This window comes from Uranotaenia lowii, unplaced genomic scaffold (assembly GCF_029784155.1).
Source record: "Uranotaenia lowii strain MFRU-FL unplaced genomic scaffold, ASM2978415v1 HiC_scaffold_843, whole genome shotgun sequence".
In the NCBI taxonomy this organism is placed as follows: Eukaryota; Metazoa; Arthropoda; class Insecta; order Diptera; family Culicidae; genus Uranotaenia; species Uranotaenia lowii.
The window spans coordinates 1-25,000 of NW_026598804.1; the positions used below are offsets into that span (position 1 = coordinate 1).

The 25,000-nt window shown below is 38.6% G+C and overlaps 1 protein-coding gene across 1 annotated transcript; it reads left to right on the forward strand.

Annotated features, from left to right (window-relative positions):
- Window positions 1–54: 54 nt before the first annotated feature.
- Window positions 55–7,712, forward strand: LOC129760924 (polyserase-2-like; the record flags this gene model as incomplete). Its single annotated transcript, XM_055758606.1, has 3 exons — window positions 55–225; window positions 358–1,219; window positions 6,888–7,712. Coding segments are annotated over 3 exons (1,637 nt in total), but the record flags the coding sequence as incomplete, so codon positions are not given.
- Between the last annotated feature and the right edge of the window lie 17,288 nt (window positions 7,713–25,000).

Genomic DNA, 25,000 nt, shown 5'->3' on the forward strand with positions numbered 1-25,000 from the left:
TGTTTTTTGTTCAAACTGTCGATAAACACTTGTATAATTAATTGTACATTTCAGTTGAATGCGGCCAAAGGGAAAGGTCTTTACTGGGTTTAATAACCCAAGGCACGAATACGCGCGAAGGTGACTGGCCGTGGCATGGAGCCATATACAGACGAAAATTTTCGGTATTCTCGGAGGCATACATCTGCGGAGGAACTGTTATAAGCGAATATTTTATCCTGACAGGTAAGATGACGTGATCTGTTTTAAAGAAAATATTTTGGTAACGAGAAAAACTGTTATTTCCCAAAAGCATTGTCACACTCACTGACTGCCCCGAACAGGAATATTTGTGGACATTTTTTCTACTTATTTCAGCTGCCCACTGCACGATTCCCACATTTTTGGAAGCGGATATGTTCTACGTAAAACTTGGGTTGCACAACCGCAGTTCGCCGTCCGAAAACACTCGAGTACACGAAGTTGTAGAGGTGATTCGTCATTCCGACTTCGACGAGAGGACCCATCACAATGATATAGCATTATTACGATTGGAAAATGACATCGAATACTCGGATTACATCCAACCTATTTGTCTGTGGCCTGTACAGAGAGCTGAAGACGATGAGGTTATCAGTTCTTCCGGAACGGTTGTTGGTTGGGGAACGGGTGATTTCAGCAAAAAGACTGGTATGGAAATTCTTCAGTATGCAACTCTATCGGTAATAGATTATGCTACTTGTTTAGCAAGTAACGAAAAGCATTTCAAAAAGTATCTATCGAAAGACAAAAGCCAATTTTGCGCCGGTAACAAAAATATGACAAATGTTTGCGACGGAGATAGCGGAGGAGGAATATATTTTAGACTTGGATCGTCTTGGTACATCAGAGGTTTAGTAAGCAATGGGGTTAAATCTGATGAAGATAATCGCTGCGATCCTTCACAATATGCCATATTTTCCAACATACCGTTCTACTTGAAGTGGATCAGCAATCATCAAGAAAAAGCAAAACAGAGGAATTTGTTCAACCTAGGGGATTGTGGCCTCGACTCGCATAATATGACTGTAAAAGAGAGTGAGAAACCTCTATTTTTACAATACCCATGGACAGCCATGCTGGAATTTCAAGTATTAGGTACGCCGTATGTCAAAACAATGTGTAACAGTGCGTTAATACATCCACGGTACGTTTTGACAGTAGGACATTGTGTGGGTGAAACAGCTATGCAGCTGAAACTGTAAGTAATCTAAATTCTCACATTTAAGTAATGAAGTCAATTTTTTTTTTCATTTTATTTATAATTTTTTTTCTATTTAATTTTTTTTAAATTTTATTTTCATTTTTTTGTTTTGTTTTTTATCAGGGGGCTCATATCAGCTTTTTGGCGTTAGGGAGTGTGGTGGGCCGCTTTATATGTATGTAGAAAAAAATTGTAGATAACAGATTAACTTGAAAAAATATTAAAGTTTTATTGTTGTATATTAACTACAGTGACCAGCACAAATGAAAATCCACCTCACTGTTCAATCTTAAAATGCCGATATTTTAAGTTTTTCTATATCTTTACAATCAATTTTGAGTTTGTTCGGAAGCTGGTGATTTCGAGATTTTATCATTTAAATGGAATTCTTTTTTCTCTTTATTCCGTAGAAATCGGTTAACTGAATATGAATTGTATACCTTTAAAGTATCACAGGAAAAAGACCCATCTTATGGTTTATTTGACAAAAGCGATATTAACTAATTATTATTAGTTATAATTGCGACATTTATTGGCCTTGTCGGCCTTTTTTTCAATTGCGATATTCTTTTTGTTCAAAAACATCCACAAAGTCTCATTATAACTCAGCTTGGAGCTATAGGGATGGCCACATGATTGGTTTGGACCGTGTTGAAAAAAAAACTGCAGTCTTCCACGATTTTTGGCTTGGGTCATCATTTATCTAAAGAACTAGCTAGTTTCACCCGACCTTGCTCGGGTTCACAGAAAATATAAATCAAAATCAAAATTAATCGTTTGATTTTTCGAAATTTTGGAAGCCTTATATTCATCACTATAGAAATATGGCCCATGTTTGGCAATGTAAGTTTTGTTAGCTTTTTTTTTAGTTTTTAATGAAATTATTCATTGTGTTTATCGTTTTCATATTAAAGGGTGATACGGTCAAAATTTGGTCAATATCAACTTGACGTATTTCTTTCAATTTTGCATTTAAAAAACCTGAACACCCCTCATTATGAAGGTGTGTGTGTGTAGAATGTTGCTCCTATTTTGATTTTGAAATTCACTTTTCAGTTGTCAAAATGCCGTCCAAGAAAGAAGCGCAGCGTATCAAAATTTTGCTCGCGCATCGCGAAAATCCGACCTACTCGCACGCAAATCGCTGGCAAAACCGCTGAATGTTGCCAAAATAATCGTTACAAATGTAATTAAAATGTTTGGGGAACTCCAGGAACAGCCAGGCAGTCTGGATCGGGGGGAAATCGAAAACCGGAAGCCGCTGAGACGACAAAGAGAGTTCCCGGTAGTTTCAAGTGAAACCCTAACCTCTCTCTCAGAGATGCCGCAAATAAGCTGGGTGTTTCGTCTACAACCGTGCATCGAGCCAAAAAACGAGCCGGACTATCGACTTACAAGAAGGTAGTGACTCCAAATCGCGATGATAAACAAAATACGACGGCCAAAGCGTGATCCCGGAGGCTGTACACGACGATGCTGACGAAGATTGACTGCGTGGTAATAGACGACGAAACCTACGTCAAAGCCGACTACAAGCAGTTTCCGGGACAGGAGTTTTATACGGCAAAAGGAAGGGGAAAGGTAGCAGATATTTTCAAGCACATGAAACTGTCAAAGTTCGACAAGAAATATCTGGTTTGTCAAGGCATCTGTGTCTGTGGCTTGAAAAGCAGCATTTTCATAGCTTCCGGGATTGTCAACCAATAAATTTACGTGAAAGAGTGTTTGAATAAACATCTGCTGCCTTTCCTGAAGAAACACGGTTGTTCAGTACTGTTTTGGCCGGATTTGGCATCTTGCCATCACGGTAAAAAGGCCATGGAGTGGTACGCCGCCAACAACGTGCAGGTGGTTCCTGAGGACAAGAACCCTCCCAACACGCCAGAGCTCCGCCTAATTGAGAAATACTGGGCTATTGTCAAGCGGAACCTAAAGAAGACCAAAAAAACTGCTAAGGACGAGCAGCAGTTCAAGGCAAACTGGCTTTTTTATAAAACGAACACACACATATAGGATCTCAGTGAAACTCCATGTTTTTTTGAAGAGATCAAAATTCTACTTAAGCCTAAGCGTACATCTTTCAAGGATATAAAGTCTGCTTCATTTAATATTGGAACAAATTCTTTTGTTCATTGTGGCGCTCCTAGTGGACGGATTTGGAAACTTTTTTCACCCACGTGTCGGGAAATTCATTACCTTTCACCATGTATTTATGTCATAACACCAAACGATAGCATTTTGTAAACAACCGCCATGGAAGCCGAACGGAGAGATCAAATTGTGCACAGTTTTCTTGAAAATCCATTGTTGTCGGCATCGAAGCTAGCTAAACAGCTTAAAATGCCCAGAAAGATCGTATGGCGTGTTATCAAGCAGTACAAGGAAACATTGACGACGGCTCGGAAGCCGCATTAGAAGCGTCGGAGTGGAACTGTCGACCGGAAACTGCGTGGGAAAGTCATCAAGGCCGTCAAGAGGAATCCCAATCTTTCAGACCGCGATTTGGCCAATAAGTTCCAGGCCGCTCACAGTACGGTGCGACGAATTCGTCTCCTGGAAAGAATAAGGTCATTCCGAGCCAGCAAACAGCCAAATCGGACGCTGAAGCAGAACAATGTGGCCAGAATCCGTGCTCGAAAGCTGTACGACCAAGTGCTGACCAAGTTCGACGGATGTATTCTGATGGACGATGAGACCTACGTGAAGGCGGACTTTGGGCAAATCCCAGGTCAAAAATTTTATTTGGCGACGGCTCGGGGGGATGTACCTGCAAAATTTAAGTTCGTGTTTGCGGATAAATTCGCCCGCAAGTAGATGATTTGGCAGGGGATATGCAGTTGTATGTATGTATGTATGTAAGGGTCCCCCATCGGTAGCAAGGTCCTGCCTATGTCTGTGTGGTTGGCCCGAAGGCTTCCACGGCCGATGGTTCGTCGAAAGAAGGCATCCAACCCTCAAAAACCTGCAATGGTTGGCTACCACTCCGCTTGCAATAGTTTCTTCAGGTTATCCCCAGATGCATTCCCTCTGGTAAATATTAAAGTAGAATATATATGAAATATAATGAATACAAATACAAAATATAGTCAATATGCAATATAAAAGAATAAATATAGATATAATAAAATTTAAAAAAACCTTTTCGTGAACAAAAATACTATCATCATGTTTAAAAAAATGAAAAATCATAAATAAGTTATATAAAAAAAAATGAAAGCCAATTAATATTCATTATATAACTTTTCATTTGGCTTCTGATAAAAAATAATGAACTCAGATGTAAATTGAATTATCAAAACATTCTAGAGAAAAAAAGTCATTTTATGAATGATGATAACTTGAGAACGTGAAAAGAAAAAACAACAACAAATAACAAAAAAAAAACTAATAATAAAAGTGGAAAAATAAAGTTAAATTGATGAAAAATTTTACTATCAAAAATTCAATTATAAGGTTGGCTGTGATTATCAGATCATTTCGGATTTTACCTGTAAATGCAATCAGAGATGTACTTGGCAGATTATGAAAAAAAAAGTAGTTGATTAATGAATTCTGAAAATTTGGATGCATTGATAAGAGATCCTGTTCAGCTGTAGAAATATGGAACCTCTACAAAACTTATCTGCATCATTGTTGTTTACACATGGATTATTGCTCTGCTAAATAGTATTTCGGAAGACATTCAAATATTTAAATTAATAAAATAACGCTATTATAAAAATCAGAAAATATTTAAATACAAATATGAATCACATTATTGGGAAAAATGTGAAACATTGAAGTTGCAAAAAGTATGAAAAACGAACAGAAGCTTTACTAAAGTTGACAATTAAAAACTCTCTGTTCTCAGTTAACTTGTGTTAATTTTTTTTTTTAAATTAAACTGCGCCAATTGGAATTCTGTTTTAATTTTGGTAGCTGTAAATGTGGCAACGCTGAATTAAATAATAACTGTTTCAGTCGTTTCACCACCAGAGTACACTATCCGAGCTTTTTCTACTCGCCACCGTTGTATGAAAGGCAGAAGCGTCGTTTTACGAGCAGGAGAGAGATAGATATAAACATTTAATGTAAACATTCAAATAAGAAAGATCTCACCAAATTAGTTTCGCCAACAGCAATCAACATACTCAGCTTGTTACGATGTCCTTGAACCGAGTACCTCTTGTTGCATCAGATAAATGAATATCTTAAACTCTTCACTATGATTTTCAAAGAAAAACCTTCTTGATTTTTTTCACGTTTGAAATCAAACACAACCTTCCTCTCTTACTCGCACCTATACTAAGAAGTTGGAGAAGGAGAATCTTCCAGAAATGTCCAATCAAGGCAGCCATTTTTTTCGGGCATAATTTTCGTCACTTTTTCCACACTTCACACATTCAATATAAGGCGATTTCACGGATCATTTGATAAAAATCACTTATTAACCATAGGACACTTCATTGCTTTAACTTTATTCGGAAAATGTATCAGAAAAACAGCACACATATTCCATCAAACCAAGCAAATTTCCCACACAGAATCGGACAAGCGAGAAAAAATAACCGTACCGTACGGAGTTACGCAGACGAATGTTGGCAGGGGATATGCAGTTGTGGACAGAAAACCAAAGTCTTTCTCACTGACAAGACAATGACATCAGAAGTCTACAAAAAAGAGTGCCTACAGAAACGGATTCTGCCGTTTATTCGTGCCCACGACTGTCCAGTAATGTTTTGGCCGGACCTCGCAAGCTGCCATTACAGCAAAACGGTTATGGAATGGTACGCAACGAACGGGGTCAGCGTAATACCGAAGGACCTCAACCCCCCAAACTGCCCCAAGTTCCGGCCGATAGAGAAATACTGGGCAATCACGAAGCGGAGGCTTAAGGCAAAGGGAAAACTTGTTAGGAATATGACTCAAATGAAGAACTGGTGGAATCAAATCGCCAAAACGGTGGACGAAAAGGGTGTGCGCCGCCTAATGTGCCGTATTACGGGAAAAGTACGAGAATTTCTTCGAAACAGCAATGAATAATTTTTTTAGTTTTTTTTTTTTTATGAAAGAGTAAAGAAAATGCTACATTTGTATGAAAAACAAATTATGAATTCGTTAATAAATGACTGAACTACACGCAATTGTTTGTGTTCCAATATTAAATGAAGCAGACTTTAATGGCTAGCATTTTACTAATGCTAACACCACCAACCCACAGAATGTGTTTGACGTGACGTGACCAAGACTTGATTTCATGACCTCTGGCTTAGAAGACTTGAACGCTAACCTCTAGGCCACGGTCGGCGGCGTTTCTACGGAGTAAAAAAAATAGTAATGTCAAAAAATGATCTATTTAAGACATCTTATTTTGATCTTAACAAGCAGAAATGATCATCAAATTGTTTAAAAACTTATGAAAGTATTTTTGTTCATTTGTTTGAATCGGGTTCTTCCATTCTGCACAGTTAATAAGTTTTTATTTCTTATGAATACTCAAAAATATCTTCTTGACAAATTTTTCTTTTCTAGAGTATCGAAAAAAAAAAAAGGAAAATCGAGATTTTCCTTACTTAATTCGCATCGTGCCAAAATGAATATCCTTAATGAACGATTCTATTTTATTATTTTGCCAGTTAAACTAAGAATCTCAACTAACCACATAAATGTGTGTTTTTTTTCTCAGAAAATCGGTACGGCTGGGAGAATACAATCTGGAAACCAATCCAGACACGGAAACAGGAGATCAAAACAAAATCGCCGATCCCATACAGTCGATAGATGTTGTAGACTTTTTCAGGCATCCTGGCTTCAACAATCCACGGTATGACAATAACCTGGCGATTTTGAAGCTAAAATATCCAGCGGACGTGACGAAGGCCAACGTGAAACCAATATGTCTGCCCGTCTTGGAGGACTTTAGTGAGCAGTATACCATCACCGGATGGAAAAGAGTTGGCAAAAATTCAAACCTCCTTCAACGTGACAAAGTTTTGCTGGATAAGTTTGCGATCTGCCAGGAAATGTATAGCAAGTTCAAAATTTCACTAGAGAATGAACAAAATTTGCTCTGTGGTTCATATCATCACGAAGAACTGATGAATTGTTTCCATTTTATGAGCGGAGCTCCCTTGCAGTATGTAAAAAACGTCGATCGGAAGAATAGATATTTCTTAAGGGGTATTTTCTCTGCTGGTTACCCATCATGTCAGCAAAACTACTCAGACATGTTTATGAATGTCTTGAGCTACAATAACTGGATAACTAGCGTGATAAAAGATGACCTGTAGCGAACGTTCAATGTGAATAGATCATTGAATGCATGCCGATTTTCCCATAGTTTCGTTTTATTTCAAGAAAAGATTTTTTTTCTCTCTATACCTAAGTCTAGTCACTTGTCAGTAGTGGCTATTCTTGATTCCTTCACAATAATTCTCTCTATTATATAGAGTTTCAACTCGCCGCACGTGTTAACATAAATAAATAAATAATAGTGGAACAAATCAATGAATTCCAGGACTCTCTTCTGTTGGTGTTCGTTTATTCCGAAAAACCCGACTGAAGCAAGAAATCGCCTGGACTGCACTTAGACGAATAGGGCTCACAGAGAAACTAGTTAGTATATCTAATCGGATCACAGTACGAGACATTTTCATGCAAGGTCCTGCACGACGGTGTCTTGTCCTATCCAATACCGGTAACTGCTGGAGTAATACAAGTATTTTTTTTTTATCATCGCTGCTTTTGATCATCGCCATGGACGAGATATTGACCTGATCGATCGATTGTAATCCGAATCGATTATACTTACTGTTTTTCAAATTTGAAAAATTTTACATGAGGCCTTTGTAGTTAAAAGGGTATAGGTGCATTGAAGCAAATCTCGAGAAAACATTCTTTTAAGTTAGTGTTTTGACCATTTTCCATACATTTTTGGAAAAATTGTATTCTTCATTTGAACATAGGAGTATGTTAATAAAATTTAGGAAAACATAGAAAAATCAACAAAAATAGTTTAAGACGTAAAGAATAGTTTGACACTATTAACTAAAAATTGACCTTTTTATGCACTAATACTCCTATGACTCTGATAGCCTCACATCTTTAATCATCTGTATAAGCTTTTATAAAAACTACTGCAAATGAGCCTATTTTTTAGCAGTGCATGCTCGTCACGCGTTTTGGAGGGCTCTATTCACTTTCCCATATTTTTATAAGAACAATGTTTTTATTCCAGCGCATAGTAGAGCCCCGCTTATCCGATGTAATCGGGGGAAGGACCACCTCGGATAAGTGGAACCTCGGATTACATAAAATACAATGAAAACCCTATCCATTTGCTCTGGCTTTGCCTGTTTTCCAGGCGCATAGTTTGGTAAATACATGAACTGACCATGTATGAACCTGGTGGCTCGAATAACGCGAAAGCTCGGTAAAACGGGTAAGCGGGGTTCTAGTACATTATATATTTTATAGGAAGAATGAAAAACGAGCACCTTAAGGTTACGCCCTGTTCAAACATATGTAGGTTCTAAGTACAAAGTTGAGCCTTATTCGACAGATGGCTAGAGTGGGATGTTAGTTGGTGTTCTTCGTTTGAGTGACGTTTCTTTTACTCAAAAGTGACCATTTTTGCTTTCAAGGCTTCTGGTATTAGATGTGAGTGCTACATCCACAAATCAATCTCTACTCCTTTCTTAGGACTTTCTTGGAGGTGGAATTATCGGTATAAGATTCTATGCCAAAGCGGCATTAAAAAGCCTTCTAAAACTGGCATTGTCCTCCAAGCGCAACCGCATTGCATATGTCTGAAAGAAACCAAATAAAACATATCTTATATCCTAGCACTATGATACAACAGTAGAAACCTTTTATAACATAATGATTAATCTAATAAACAGTTATGTTCCTTCAAAATTTAAAAGACGGTCCAACAGCTCTAAACACCCTGTCTGGTATAGCAAAGATTTGAAAAACTTACAAAATAGGAAGCAAAAAGCTCATAAAGTCTACAGAAGTGATAGAAGTGTTACAAATCATCAAAATTATATAAATTTATGCAACCAGCTTAATTCATGTATAAAAAGTTCTTTTGAAAAATACAATCAGAAAATTGAAAAAGAAATTAAACAAAACCCAAAAGCGTTCTTTGGCTATACTAAAAAGCAGTTAAAAAATTCAAACTTTCCTACTCAATTGACACTTGACGGAAGCATTGGAAATAATCCACTGGAAATTTCTAACTTATTTGCAACATTTTTTCAAGAAGTGTACACTTCTTTCACTGAGGCTGACCGAGATATGGAATACTTTTCAGTCATTCCAGATTTAGCGTGTGACATTCAGGTCAATGAAATTGATTACAATAATGTTTCCGAAGGACTTAGAAAACTTGATGCTTCCAAAGGAGCAGGGCCTGATGGACTTCCCCAATGTTTCCTTAAAAACTTGGCGGCCGAATTGACAGAGCCTCTTCTGATTCTTTTTAATATGTCATTAAATTATAGAAAAGTACCCAAATTTTGGAAAAAATCTTTTTAATCCCGATTTTCAAGTCCGGAAAAAAATCAGATGTACGAAATTATAGAGGAATAGCCATTTTGTCTTGCATCCCAAAACTCTTTGAATCAATAATAAATGAAAAAATTTATCAACTAGTAAAAAATATTATAACAAGTAAACAACATGGTTTCTTCAAAGGACGCTCTACAGCATCAAATCTTCTCGAATTCGTTACATACGTTATCGATTCTATGAGCAAAGGCTTTCATGTTGAGGCTATTTATACCGACTTTAGCAAAGCCTTTGATCGTATTGACATACCCCTTTTAATCTTCAAATTAAAAAAAATTGGCTTTCATCCAAATCTTCTCTCCTGGTTACAATCATATTTAACTGATCGAACGCAAATCGTTCGTTTCCAAAACGAATTATCCAAATCTGTAGCTGTGACCTCTGGTGTGCCTCAGGGGTCTCATTTAGGACCTCTCCTTTTCATACTGTTCGTTAACGACATTTCCTTTATTCTAAAACGGATTGAATACCTAATATACGCCGACGATATTAAACTATTTCTGAAAATAAAAACAACCGAAGATGTTGAAACATTTCAAAACGAAATCAATGTTTTCTTTGAATGGTGCAACAAAAGTTTACTTCAATTGAATGTTAAAAAATGCAACTCTATATCATTTAGCAGAAAGCAAAGTTACCCCATCATTGAAACAAAATTAGGCAATCAACCAGTACAAAAATGCAAAATTGTAAGGGATCTCGGCGTCATACTGGATTAAAAACTCACGTTTGTAGAACATCAGAACAATATCATCAATAAAGCAAATTGCATGCTAGGATTTGTAAAACGTTTCAGCAAACACTTTGAAGACCCATACACCATAAAATCACCTTATATATCCTATGTTCGTTCGATATTGGAGTTTTGTAGCATCATATGGAATCCTTATTCAAATATTCACGAGCAACGTCTCGAATCAGTTCAAAAACAATTTTTGTTATATGCGCTACGTAAAATAAATTGGACCACTTTTCCTCTGCCATCATATGAATCTCGTAAGCAGTAAGCTTATTGATATAGAACCTCTCAGTAAACGCAGAGAATTTTCCCAAATTGCATTTGTAAATGATGTTGTTACACAAAGAATAGACAGTCCTGAATTACTTTCAAAACTAAATTTTTACGCACCCTCCCGTCCATTAAGAAATAAACATTTGTTCTACATTAAACTTTACGACAAAGATTATGCAAAACATCAACCTATTAATCAAATGATGTACAAATACAATTTACAAAGTGAAATTATAGACGTAGCGATGAACAAAACACAATTAAAAAAGGCATTCAAAAACAACTTCATAGAACAACAAAATAGCTTACATTAGTTTTAAGTAGTTTTAAGTAATGTAGTCTACATAGTTTGACTAAATAAATAAATAAATAAATAAACAACCAGGCAGTAAGGATATTGTCGAATGATGTAGCGACACATGGAGCCGTTGTGTGACTGGACATACGGCAAAACAAACAAAAAATACTATTAAAAAAAATTCTTCTGAAGACACATCTCCTTGTAAACTTGTCTAACCATGGTTGCTCCAATGATAAAAGCCTTCATCTTCTTTCAGCAGCTACAGATCATTTACCAAATCATCAACTTGAGGGGAAAGAAACCTGAACTCCAGGTTCTGGAGCATTCCCCTTACGGCTATCAAGGTGAAATTTCTGTCCGAGCCTAGGCGATCATTCCTCCTGACCATATTATGTTTTCGATGTGATTGTGCACATTTATTTTTTGTCTCTTGCTTTCCGTCTCAAATAACTTTTCAACGCGTGGACCCATCCGGACGAAATATTCAGCACTAGGTAAACAAACCTTCCAGATCAAAACGCAGTCATTAGTTTCTCTGTACGAGAAGGCGCAGCAGTAAATAAAATTAAACGGCCCGACTATCACGGGAACATACCTTATTTGAATAGTTTGGTCAAGCACTATTAATTTTTCATAAGTTGATCAACATTATGTGTAGTGTTTTCGAACATAATTAGAGGAGGTATGACCTGAAGCAAGTTTTAATGCAAAAAAAATAAACTTTTTAAAAAATGTAGCGCTGAGGAGGTCTACCGGAAAGTTTGGCGGGAGTCTGTTTTTGGGCTGCCAGGCGTTACTGGGTTCGATTCCCGGTATCAGCCAAAAAACTTTTGGGTTCGAATCCCATAAGTTGCAAACAGGTAAAATGTCTTTTCTCCTACAACTGACTACAGGGTGACAAAAAAGTCCGGTCACACAGGAAAATCTCAATATTTCAAAGAATTAGAAGAAAATCCTAATCTGACTTTCATAGCTTTATTCAGTAGCTCATAAAGATACTTCAGAGACGATTTCTCGGAATTACACCACCTTTCTCTGATCGAACCAGCTTCAGACGTCTCGGAAAGTCATTGCAAGTGGCACGCACGTCCTCCATCGATACGGTCTCGTATAATCTTTTTCAGCCTTGGAGTTTTCACAGACCTTGGTCGTCCAGATCGTGCCTTGCCCTTAGTGCCTCCGGTTTCTAGGTACCGATTTATAGTCCGGAACACGAATTTCCGGTTGATTCTGAGCGGTTTTAGGCGTTAGTGTCCGGGTTTGTAGCCTCTCACATATTCAGCGCTAACCTACCTACCTACCTAAGGGTCCAGCGCCGATTGACCGGCGCATAGGGCTGAGATAAAAGATCTCCACTGCTGGCGATCCGGAGCCAGCGTCTTCACTTGCTGCCAGCCGAGGTTCTCGTCAACTGTGCGGATTTCAGCGGCTAGACTTCGCCGCCACGAGCTTTTGGGCCTGCCTCTTCTTCGATGCCCATCTGGATTCCAGTCAAGCGCCTCTCTGCAAATCTCGTTTTCATCTCTTCGCAGCGTGTGCCCAATCCATCTCCACTTACGTTCCCGAATCTCGATTTCTAGCGCCTTTTGATGACACCGGCGATGAAGTTCAACGTTTGAGATCCAGTTGCCAGGCCACCAAGCGCGGATGATGTTCCGCAGGCAGCGATTCACAAAAACTTGCAGTTTCCGCGTCGTCACCGCATATGTGCACCAAGTTTCACACCCGTACAGCAATACGGATTTGACGTTTGAGTTGAAGATTCGGATCTTAGTTCGTAGAGAGATCTGGCGTGACCGCCAGATGTTTCGGAGACTCGCAAACGCAAATCGGGCTTTTCTGATCCGGGTCTCGATGTCCTTCTTGGTCCCACCATTAGGCGTACTCTGGCTACCAAGATACTGGAAGCACTCCACTGTCTCAACCTGTTGTCCAGCTACCACGAAATTGGAACGATTTTCTGTATTGATTTCCATCGACTTGGTCTTTCCGACATTGATTTTGAGACCTGCTGCCTTGGAGCTTTCGGTGAGGTCGTCGAGTTTGCTCTGCATGTCTTGTTGTGCTTGGGCGAGCAAAACAATATCGTCTGCCAGGTCAAGGTCGTTCAGTTGCTCCATGGTTGAAGGATTCCACGGCAATCCTCGGTTTGGTCTACAGTCAATCGATCCAGTCAAGATCTCATCCATTACGATGAGAAAAAGCAGCGGTGACAAAATACATCCTTGTCTCACTCCAGCAGTTACCGGGATTGGTTCGGACAAGACACCGTCGTGCAAGACCTTGCACGAAAATGCCTCGTACTGTGCTTCGATGAGATGGACTAGTTTCTCTGGGACCCCTCGTCGTCTAAGAGCAGCCCAGATGTTTTCGTGGTTTAGTCGGTCAAATGCTTTTTCGAAATCAACGAACACCAGCAGAAGAGAGTCCTGGAATTCGTTGATTTGTTCCAGTATTATTCGTAGCGTTGTGATGTGGTCCACACATGATCGTCCGGATCGGAATCCAGCTTGTTGCCGTCGGAGTGTAGCGTCGATTTTCTCCTGGATCCTGTTCAGGATCACTTTGCAGAGTACTTTGAGGGTTGTACAGATCAAAGTTATGCCACGCCAGTTACCGCACTCTGTTAGGTCTCCTTTCTTTGGGACTTTTACGAGGATACCCTGCATCCAGTCGGCCGGGAATGTTGCAGTATCCCAAATGTCAGCGAATAGACGGTGCAACATTTGTGCTGACAAGGCAGGGTCGGCTTTGAGCATTTCAGCAGGAATGCAATCGATTCCAGGCGCTTTGTTGGATTTCATGTCCTTGATTGCCGCTTCTATTTCAGCCAGCGAGGGCGCTTCCGAGTTGACGCCATTAATGCGACTTACTGTGGGCGCCTCGAGCTGCGGGTTCTGTTGGCCATTGCTATTTGTAACTCGAAAAAGTTGATCAAAATGCTCAGTCCAACGCTTGAGCTGATCTGTTCGATCTGTCAGCAGCTGACCTGCTCGGTTTTTCAGCGGCATTCTTGCATTAGTCCTTGCACCACTAAGGCGGCGAGAAATATCATATAATAATCGGATATCTCCAATGGCGGCGGCTCTTTCTCCCTCTTCGGCTAGGGAGTTTGTCCAGGCTCTCTTGTCTCGTCTACAAGCTCGTTTAACTGCCTTTTCCAGCTCCGCATATCGTAAGCGGGCGGCTGCTTTGGCTGACCCGGTACATGCCTGCTCAATTCCGACTTTCGCCTTTCTCCGATCATCGATCATCCTCCAGGTTTCATCCGACATCCATTCACTTCGTCTTCCACAAACTTTACCGAGAGTACCATGGCTCGTCGTGATGAAGGCATTCTTGATTCCACACCACTGTTCTTCGACTGTTCCGTCTGTCGGCAGCTCCGAGGTTCGGGATTCTAGCTGTTCAACGTATGCCCTTTTCACCTCTGGATTCTCCAACCGGCGGACGTCGTATCGACACCCGACTTTCTCCTCGCGCCGTTGGACACGCGCAACTCTCAGTCGTATCTCGCCAAGGACGAGGTGATGGTCAGATGCAATGTCTGCGCTTCGTTTGTTGCGGACATCAAGAAGGCTCCTTCTCCATTTTCGGCTGATGCAGATGTGGTCAATTTGATTTTCTGTTCGGCCATCTCGGGATACCCAAGTGACCTTATGTGCTGGTCGATGGGGGAAGAGCGATCCACCGATCACTATGTTGTTGTTGCCACAAAATTCTACAAACAGCTCTCCGTTTTCGCTCATCTGTCCTAGGCCATGGCGCCCCATGATGCGCTCAAAGTCCTGATTATCGGAGCCAATCTTTGCGTTGAAGTCGCCTAAGTGGATTTGAATGTTCAGCGCTAACAGCTGCTCTTAACTCTGCCATCCCAAGTAACCATTTTAGGTTTATTATGGTCAGCAAAATTTCGTTTGGACTATAGCATTAATCTTCATAAAAAGCTAAAGCGCATATAACATCACCTGGACTCTAATAAAGCCAAAATAGGCTATTTGGCCCTACCCTAGAAACATCATCATGACATATCATTGTTGATCATCAATGTTGGTCACCAAAGCTTTTAAAAAGCTATTATTAAACATGTTAGAAATTTTTGTTTTTTCGATTCTGTGAGTTCTCGGAGTTTTATTTTTATTTTCCCAGCAACCATAATGGTTGATGAATGATGATTGCATTATTGAGATATGATCTGGTAAAATTAATAGCAACATTGCAAAAAAAAAATCCACATATTGGGAATATGTGTTTGCCTTATAGATTTTTGCAATGTGATTCCCATTTGAAAATTACGTGTCCACACATATAAAATACAAAATTATGACTATTATATGCGTCACATAAAAGTTATAAAATCCCACACTTAAATATTATAAGCCTACATTGCATTCATACATTTGCCTAGATCTAGGCGTTTACTTGCGTGCCTACTCCATGGCGTTTTATTTCGTTGGAATTAGTTTTTCAGAGGGAAAAAAATTGTTAGGTGTTGGCTATCGAAACATTTTTGTAATATTTATTGTAAAAATAAGTAAAGATAAATATGCTACGTACGTATTAGGCACATGTCTCGCGTTCGTATTCCACTGGAACAGAAATTCCGCACCGGAAAATCAGCAGCTAAGACCCGTATGCGAATGGTACCAAGCGACGTTGATTCCCGGTCGGCCCGTAGTCGGAGATAAGCTTCCTGTGAGGGAAAACAGAAGAGATCAATAATCGATATTTTGTTTTTAATAGATTAATACTTACCTAATTAAAATGTTTTAATTAATACTTGAAAAGGCACACCAACTTTTTCTCCCAGGTAGGCCATTTAGAACCCATGGTAATTTTCAAAGATTTTTTTTTGTTTTGATTATAGTCGTTTTACCATCTTTATGACATTCGCGACTTTATCAACGTTACAGTTGGCGGATCGTTATTGAAAAACTTATCCGGTACAACTGTGTTCGATGTTTACTCTTGGGCTCGAACTCGCGGACATCGGCTCAGGAGACAACAGACTTGCCAACTGAGCCAAGCCCAATTTTCAAAGATGAAAACCATATAATGTATGTGGCAAAATCATATAAACTTCATATTTCGAACATACAAATTATGTGTGACATATGAAGAATATGAAATATACGCGTAGAGCAATTTTGAAGGCCTTATGTGTGAGGAAATATACATCCTAGGTGTGGATTGTATTCAGTGAAGTTTTTGACCATATTATGAGCCTCTTTTGTACTGCCAGTCAAGATTTTAGGTAAAATGTGTGTGAAATAGTATCTTAAAATAAATACGCCTCGTCAAATCTGATGGTCAATCATGATGGAATTGATGGAAAATGGGCCTGAAAAAATATTTTCCAATGCTTGCATTTTGAATCCATCAACATGGCGTCATTTTGTGCCCTTCGATGTTGCAACCAAGGTCTTTTGATACACTAGGTTCTCCAACTTTTACAGTAAGTAGGCGAGGAGTGAGCGGGGCTCTCAATGAGTATGTTTATTTTTTGCTCAGCTTTTCGGTGGTTCGTTGGTAAACAAACTTCATGAGTTCCGCATAGTTGCATAGCCTACATAGCCAAACTGGCTGAATAGGGAATTCGATATTCGGTAACACCTCCTGAATACATACACACTTTGGTTGCTTCTATTTTGATTTTGGAATTCACTCTTCAGATGTCAAAATGCCGTCCAAGGAAGAAGAGCAGCGTATCAAAATTTTGCTCGCGCATCGCGAAAATCCGAGCTACTCATACGCAAAGCTGGCAAAATCGCTAAAAGTTGCCAAATCAACCGTTACAAATGTAATTAAAGTGTTTGGGAAACGTTTTTCGACAGCCAGGAAGTTTGGATCGGGGGGAAATCGAAAACCGGAAGCCGCTGAGACGACAAAGAGAGTTGCCGGTAGTTTCAAGCGAAACCTTAACCTCTCTCTCCGAGATGCCGCAAATATGCTGGGTGTATCGTCTACAACCGTGCATCGAGCCAAAAAACGAACCGGACTTTCGACTTACAAGAAGGTTGTGACTCCAAATCGCGATGATAAACAAAATACGACGGCCAAAGCGCGATCCCGGAGGCTGTACAAGACGATGCTGACGAAGTTTGACTGCGTGGTAATAGACGACGTAATTGCTGGAAACGTTCAGCAATCCAAATTTTCGCTGGAAAACAGCAATCGGTTTTCTTGTTGCTGGATTTTTCAGCATTCGGTTGTGTTCTTGTCATTTTTGCTGAAAAATCAGCAATCGGTTTTCAAATTGCTGGACTTTCCAGCAATTGATCTTGTTTCCTGGAAAATCAGTAATCGAGTTGTCAAATTGGAGTCTGTTTGTTTTCGTACGCTGAAGCAAGGTGAGACTCTATTTTCAAATTTTGGTAAGATTAATATAAAAAATTCTATTTTCCTTTATATTCTAGCAACCAGACATCGAGTCAAGGGTGAGTTATTATTGGTATATGGTTTGATGTGGAATTAGTTGAAATGAAGCGGCGAAGAGGTCAGGCATACAAACGGTTTCTAGCTTTCAATTCTGAATATACTTGGATGAAATATAAAGCATTGAGAAATAAGTATTCTGATGGTTTGAGAACGAAAAAACGTAACTTCGTACAACGCCAAATCGATGAGAATAAAAATAATACCAAAGTCCTCTGGAAAATATTAAAACGCATGATAAAGCCCAGCACTTCTGCTTCCCGGTCTATATCATTTGGCGAAACAGAAATTCTTTGTGAGTCGGAAATTGCCAATAAGTTCAATGACTACTTTGTGACCAGTGTCGAAGAAATTAGCAGCGGTATAAAAAATGAACCAGAACCCTCCGAGTTAGCAGGGAATTACACTACATCGAAAATGAGTGACTTTTCTCAAATAACCTTGGAAGATTTGAAAAAAGTTGTATGGTCTTTGGGATCATCATCTGGGGCTGACGAAATAACTTCCAGGATTCTGAAGGATTCCTTTGGGGCGATTGGAAAAAAAGTCTATTGGCGATCATAAACGAATCATTGCAGCTGGGTGTTGTGGTAACTGTCCTCGCCGGACATTCCATTTCTCAAAAACACTATTTTTTCTTGTCCAGACCGACGATTCTCCGAATAAATTCTATAGCACAAATAGAACCTATCCTTGCGTTCGAAATTCCGAATGTAGAATGATCCTAACAATCTGTTCATTTTCCAATATCCTTTATTATTCATTCATTGCTACTCATAAATTCATTTTTTTAAACTTGCCTCTCAAACACCACTCATTTTTTGTGAGCCCTTTCGCGTGGGCGATTAGACAATTAATTTGTTTGACAATTATCACTTGAAATTCAAAAGTTTTTTTCATGATAATTTAACAAAACTTAGTTTTTCTAACTTACATATAGGATCCCCAAATTAACAAACAATAATGAATCCATCCCTCTTATTCTGCTAATAATATTTTCGAAATTCGTTTTGAAGACTAATTCCATGTTAATGGGAAATATGAATTTATTTAAACCATTTTAATTAACATTTTTACTATACTCAGGACATATCTAGGTGTGATTCCCAATTCATGGAAGGAGTCAATTGTGGTTCCTATTGAAAAAAATTCTGGAACCTGTAAGGCAGATAAATTTCGCCCTATAAACATGTTGCCATTGTATGAGAAAGTTATTGAGCTGATTGTAAAAGAGCAATTGCTTGCGTATATAATGGTCAACCAACTGCTAATAAAGGAGCAAAGCGGTTATAGGAAAAACCATTCATGCGAAACTGCGCTCAATCTAATTCTGGTAAAATGGAAACAGATGATAGATACAAAACAAAAAGTTATCGCGGTTTAAGTCGTATCTATGTTCTCGATGCCAAAGAACAAAATTCGGATCTGTGATATCAAGTGCCAAAGAAACCAAAGTGGGCGTGCCTCAAGGTAGTGTGTTAGGTCCGATTCTGTTTATTTTATACATTAACGACTTGAAGAGAATGCCCAAATACTGTGATATAAATCTTTTTGCTGATGACACTGTGATATTTATAAACTGTGATGATGATGATAGTGCTGCTACATATAAACTGAACTGTGATCTTTTAAGTTTAAGCAAGTGGTTGAACTTCAAAAGACTTAAGTTAAATGTGTCAAAGACTAAATGTATGGTTGTGTCCAACAGAAATGTCAACTGTGATTCGTTCAATGTCCAGATTGATGGCACTCGCCTAGAAATGGTTGCTGAAATAAAGTACCTGGGTGTTATATTAGGCAACAAAATCAATTTTGATAAACACATCGACTATACCGTTAAAAAAATCGCTCAAAAATATGGAATCCTCTGCCGCCTGCGAAAAGACCTGTCGCAATGGAGTTTGATATACTTGTACAAAGCCTTGATATCATCGCATTTCGAGTTTTGTCCATCAATTATATGTTTCGCCAATGAAAAACAAATGATCAGACTGCAAAAACTGCAAAATAAAGTGATGAGATTGATTCTGCGCTGTAATAAAAGAACTCCTGTCCGCATCATGTTAGATACATTACATGGCTATCTGTTCGACAACGTGTCACATTCCTCACAATGCTCCTTATATTCAAAATAACCAAAGGCATCGCTCCCGAATATCTCCAACAATGGATAATAAGAGGCACGGATCTGCATCGCTATGAAACCCGTTTTTCGAATGAAATAAGATCAGCCTGATTCCTCCTGGCTTCGTCACAAAACTCTTTGTTCTACCGTGGTGTGAAAATGTTTAATAGTTTACCAAGTGAAATTAAAAATGAACAAGTCCTAGCTAGATTTAAGAATAAGTGTTTGACGTTTGTGAAAACTAGAATAAGTTTATAAGTACGTGTTTTAAATGTGTGTAATTCAGTTACCTGGTGATGATGATCAACTGAACATACGTCTCTGGGCCGCTTATGACACCTTTACAAAAGCAACGCGATTTGGGGCGCGGTAAAACCCTTTCTTGGACTCATATGTGTGTGGGCGGGACTTTTCCCAAAATAACCCTTATCCCAGATGGTCCCTGTTCAAAAGTTGAAACAAAGACAGTAGTAGCACGAACAGTAAAAGAAATCAAGATGGACGTACATGGGTAGTTAAAAGTGAATAAAGTGATGGAAAATGAACTGACATATGGCTAAAGACTGTAAAATATCTAATAAGATAACTAGCCCAAATCCCATGTACGGGGGAGTGGAGGTGGGTCATCATCATCATCATTGGACAGGTAGATATTTCATATAAGATACTAATAAGAACTCTTTTTTCAGATGGCTTATGATCAACACTTTGGCACAAAGCTGCCACTCGGTGATGGAAAATAAAATAAAAGTTCTAGGGAATATACATCATAATTGAAAAATGGAAGAAAATAATTGTTTTTATTGCTCATTATATGCACATATGATGATTTTTTTTTAAATATAAATTTAATATTAAATACAGCCGGTTGTATTGAAATAGCTGGTTTCCAGCAATCTAGATTGCTGATTTTCAGCAATTTGAATTGCTGGAAACCAGCATTACCGGTTGCTGTTTTTTCAAGCAATTTAAATTGCTGGAAATTTTGCTGGAAAGTCAGCGGGACAAAAATCAGCAAAATTTTGCTGGTTTCCAGCAAAAAAATTGCTGTGTACGTCAAAGCCGACTACAAGCAGCTTCCGAGACAGGAGTTTCATACGGCAAAAGGAAGGGAAAAGGTAGCAGATATTTTCAAGCACATGAAACTGTCAAAGTTCGTGAAGAAATATCTGGTTTGGCAAGCCATCTGTACCTGTGGCTTGAAAAGCAGCGATTCCATAGCTTCCAGGACTGTCAACCAAGAAATTTACGTGAAAGAGTGTTTGAATAAACGTCTGCTGTCTTTCCTGAAGATACACGGTTTTTCCGTACTGTTTTGGCCGGATTTGGCATCTTCCATGACGGTAAAAAGGCTATGGAGTGGTACGCCGCCAACAACGTGAAGGTGGTTCCCAAGGACATAAACCCTCCTATCACGCCGGAGCTCCGCCCAATTGAGAAATACTGGGCTATTATAAAGCGGAACCTAAAGAAGACCAAAAAACTGCTAAGGACGAGCACATTTTAAAGCATTTTACATTTACATTTCCTGTAATATAAAAAAAATTCAAAAAAAAAACCAAATTAAGCTCAATTTATAGGCTTTCAAACGTAGTAAACAGTTTTCAGATATTTTAACTTTTTACTTAGTTAATGATGATTATCTGCAAAAATGTCATTTTGATCAAAGTTACCCAGGTGATCAAAGTTCCCCCAGTTTACGGTAGGCTCAATAAATTCAGGATCACTATTGTCTATTTTGATGAAAAAATGTATCAAGACTTGAAGAATTTAAACCCTTGGAGGCCGTCGAACTCCTGAACTCGAAATATGAAAATTGAATGAATTTTTGGGTTTCTATTCATCAAATCCGTCGCCGTTTAAAATTCATTCTTAAATGTGTAGCTCATTTAAGAATGAATTTTAAACGGCGACGGATCAGTCTTGCCTTAGATTTCGTTCGAGATAGTTCGGTTCCTGGATTTCTTTCGTTGTTGTATTGCAACTGGATTGAATTTTTTGTCTTTAGCTTTCCAGTATCTTGCGCATGGAATGTCCAGCACGATGAGATTAAAGGTTATCATTGGCGACAGGGATTCCCCAATGTCGATCTTTGCGTATATATTGTTAGTGATTCAAGTCGTTTGTTGTTATTTTGTTTATTCTAAGGAAGGTAAATTTTGTTTTTTGATTTTTGTTTAGAGTGATGTACCTAGAAATTACGAAGTGAGATGAGATGGAAACAAAAATTGTCGACTCGCCATACTTGAAGTAGTTTTTTTTTGTTGCATAAATTCTTGAGGCACCATTAAGTGTTGGGTTTTGTTAAATAATTATCGTGATTGACTCCACAAAGCGGTGAAGAGTGGTCTAATAGATTTTTTTTTCGTGTTTTTTTTTCCTCCAACATGGATTATGGATTTTAGCTGCGTTGTAAAATTCTGCTGAACCAAAGCCGAACGACAATTTTCGGTGTTTAACACCCTTATCAGCGGGGTGACCGGCCTTTCAACACCTCATAACACGCCTGCGTAATCGAGTAACATTTGTAATAATACTTCATGACTTCAAGTTCGGTGCAACGGAGCCATGAATGAAAAACTGTAAAAAACAAATTGTGAAAAAAGACTTCAAAAATGTATGAAACTTAGTTTTCAGATGTACACGAATGATCAATTCACGGTTCGAAAGATCTTGACAAGTCAAGTAAAAATCACTTTGGGGCCGAAAAAATCTACCGCGGGAGAAAAAGTTATGAAAGAAGAAGATGTTTTAGGTATAAAATCAGTACAAAGTTGACTTTCAAAACTATCCAAGTCGACTTGATTTTAGCTGCTTTTAGCTGCTTAAAATCGATTGACATCGTTAATATTCGATTTTTGTTCTTTGTGAATAAATTCAGAAAATGATAAAAAAAAACATGATAGATAATAAAATTCTTTAAATTTTTAATGGGCACCTACCTCCCGGCCAAGCGAACAGCCACTTTTCCATAAGTCTTTCACTCCAGCTTCCTTTTGTGCTTCTTGTCGCTCAGCTTGCCGACTGTTCGGAAGCAGGTTTTCGATACATTGATTGTTATCTTTTTTAAATTTCTATTATATTTATTTGAAGAATATTTTAACCATTCTTCTCTTTAAAATGAAAATTTAAAAGGAATTTCTTCCGGGATTTTAAAACCACGGTTCCTTGAAAGGATGTCTCCGGCATCCACCAAGTGTCGCAAAATGTTCTGCCGGCTCATGGGTTCCTATGATGAATGTTGCAGGAGAAATTTCGTCAGTGTGTGAAACAGTAAACTATCAAATAATTTACAAATGATGTCCATTTTTCAATGCATTAATAAAATGTAGACATGTCAGGCGTGAAGGATTATACATGACAAGTACGATAAAGACATTTTAAAACGGAGTCCAATATCAAGTCTTAGTTGAAAATATTTAATTATCATAATTTATTTTTACTTTGTATCTTCCCTGTTTACAATGTTTTTCCAAACTGGCCCCAAAAACACAACTTTTCAAAATAACGAAATTTAAAAACGTAGTCTGAAAAAAACCTTTCTAAAATATTCTAGTTGAGTGCGGGCAACGAGTGATAACCGCAATGGGTTATGCACTTCATGGTCAAAATGCACACAAAGGTGATTGGCCGTGGCATGCAGCCATTTACAGCAGACAGGCATCGACATCGGGAAGCTACATCTGTGGAGGAACCGTTATTAGTGAATTGTTTATCCTGACAGGTAAGTTTTGAAGTAAGATTTTTTTTCTGATCATTTATTGGAATTTACTATCCAGAAACCTTTCCATAACACAGGGTTACACCATTTCTGGTAACTGAGTATCAGGGATTGAAATGCTCTTGCTCAAGTGGTTGAGCATCAAAGCTTTTGAAGTTCGAGAGCGAAGAAAGCTGAGAGCCAGTTTTCACTCACCAATAAATCTCGCGTGAAATTTTATTACGTCGTATGAAACAAAATGTAAACAAATAGTTTTATTACTCAAAAATACGAAAACTGACATAAACTATTCGCAATTTCTTTCCATTTAGAACAGTTGTAGCCTGGACAACATATTCTTTAAGTGAAATGTAATTTTAAAAGTTGTTCTGAAAACTTTTGCAGCAGTTTTCTATGAATTTTTAAGATGTTTCATACGACGTTATGAAAGCTTACGCGAGAAATGCTCAAGCTAAGCTCATACCTCTTCTGTCTCTTAGAGACAAGTTTTTGCATATTGCTTTGAGCATGTTAGCTCAAAGAGCCGAAATTTCTTGTGCTTGCTGGCTAAGCAAAATATCAACACTTGATCCAAATAAGATGTAATTAGGAAACAGTGAAATCTTTTCCAATTCGAGAGGGCACAATATACGTAGGTATTTGCTACCTTTGTTAGAACACCTCATTTAGATATAATAAATTGATTTAAAGGTTTTGTTCGATTGTCCTTACCACTAATTTAAGTTTACTAGCATGGTTAACATAAAACAGCATAAATGTACAAGTCGTTTATTTAGAAAATCAAATTAAATTTCCTTTTAAAGTTTAATTAGTATAAAATTCAGGAAAAATATTCAGTTAGGCTACCGCTTTTCCAAATCCGAATTGCCGGGCCTTACGCTTAACCCTTGCCATTAGATTTTGTACAGCCACCTTGTCCACCTTCTTCGCCGCAGAAAGCCAGTTTGCCTTGAACTGCTGCTCGTCCTTAGCAGTTTTTTGGTCTTCTTTAGGTTCCGCTTGACAATAGACCAGTATTTCTCAATTGGGCGGAGTGCCGGCGTGTTGGAAGAGTTCTTGTCCTTGGGAACCACCTGCACGTTGTTGGCGGCGTACCACTCCATGGCATTTTTATCGTAATGGCAAGATGCCAAATCCGGCCAAAACAGTACGGAACAACCGTGTTTCTTCAGGAAAGGCAGCATACGTTTATTCAAACACTCTTTCACGTAAATTTCTTGGTTGATAGTCCCGGTAGCTATGAAAATGCTGCTTTTCAAGCCACAGGTACAGATGGCTTGCCAAACCAGATATTTTTTCGCGAAGTTTGACAGTTTCATGTGCTTGAAAATATCTGCTACCTTTCCCTTTCCTTATGCCGTATAAAACTCCTGTCCCGGAAGCTGTTTGTAGTCTGTTTTGTCGTCGGTTTCGTCGTCCATTACCACGCAGTCAAACTTCGATTTCGATTTACCCCCGATCCAGACTTCCTGGCTGTCGACAAACGTTTCCCATACACTTTAATTACATTTGTAACGGTTGATTTGGCAACTTTTAGCGATTTTGCCAGCTTTGCGTGCGAGTAGCTCGGATTTTCGCGATGCGCGAGCAAAATTTTGATATGCTGCTCTTCTTCCTTTTGCGGCATTTTG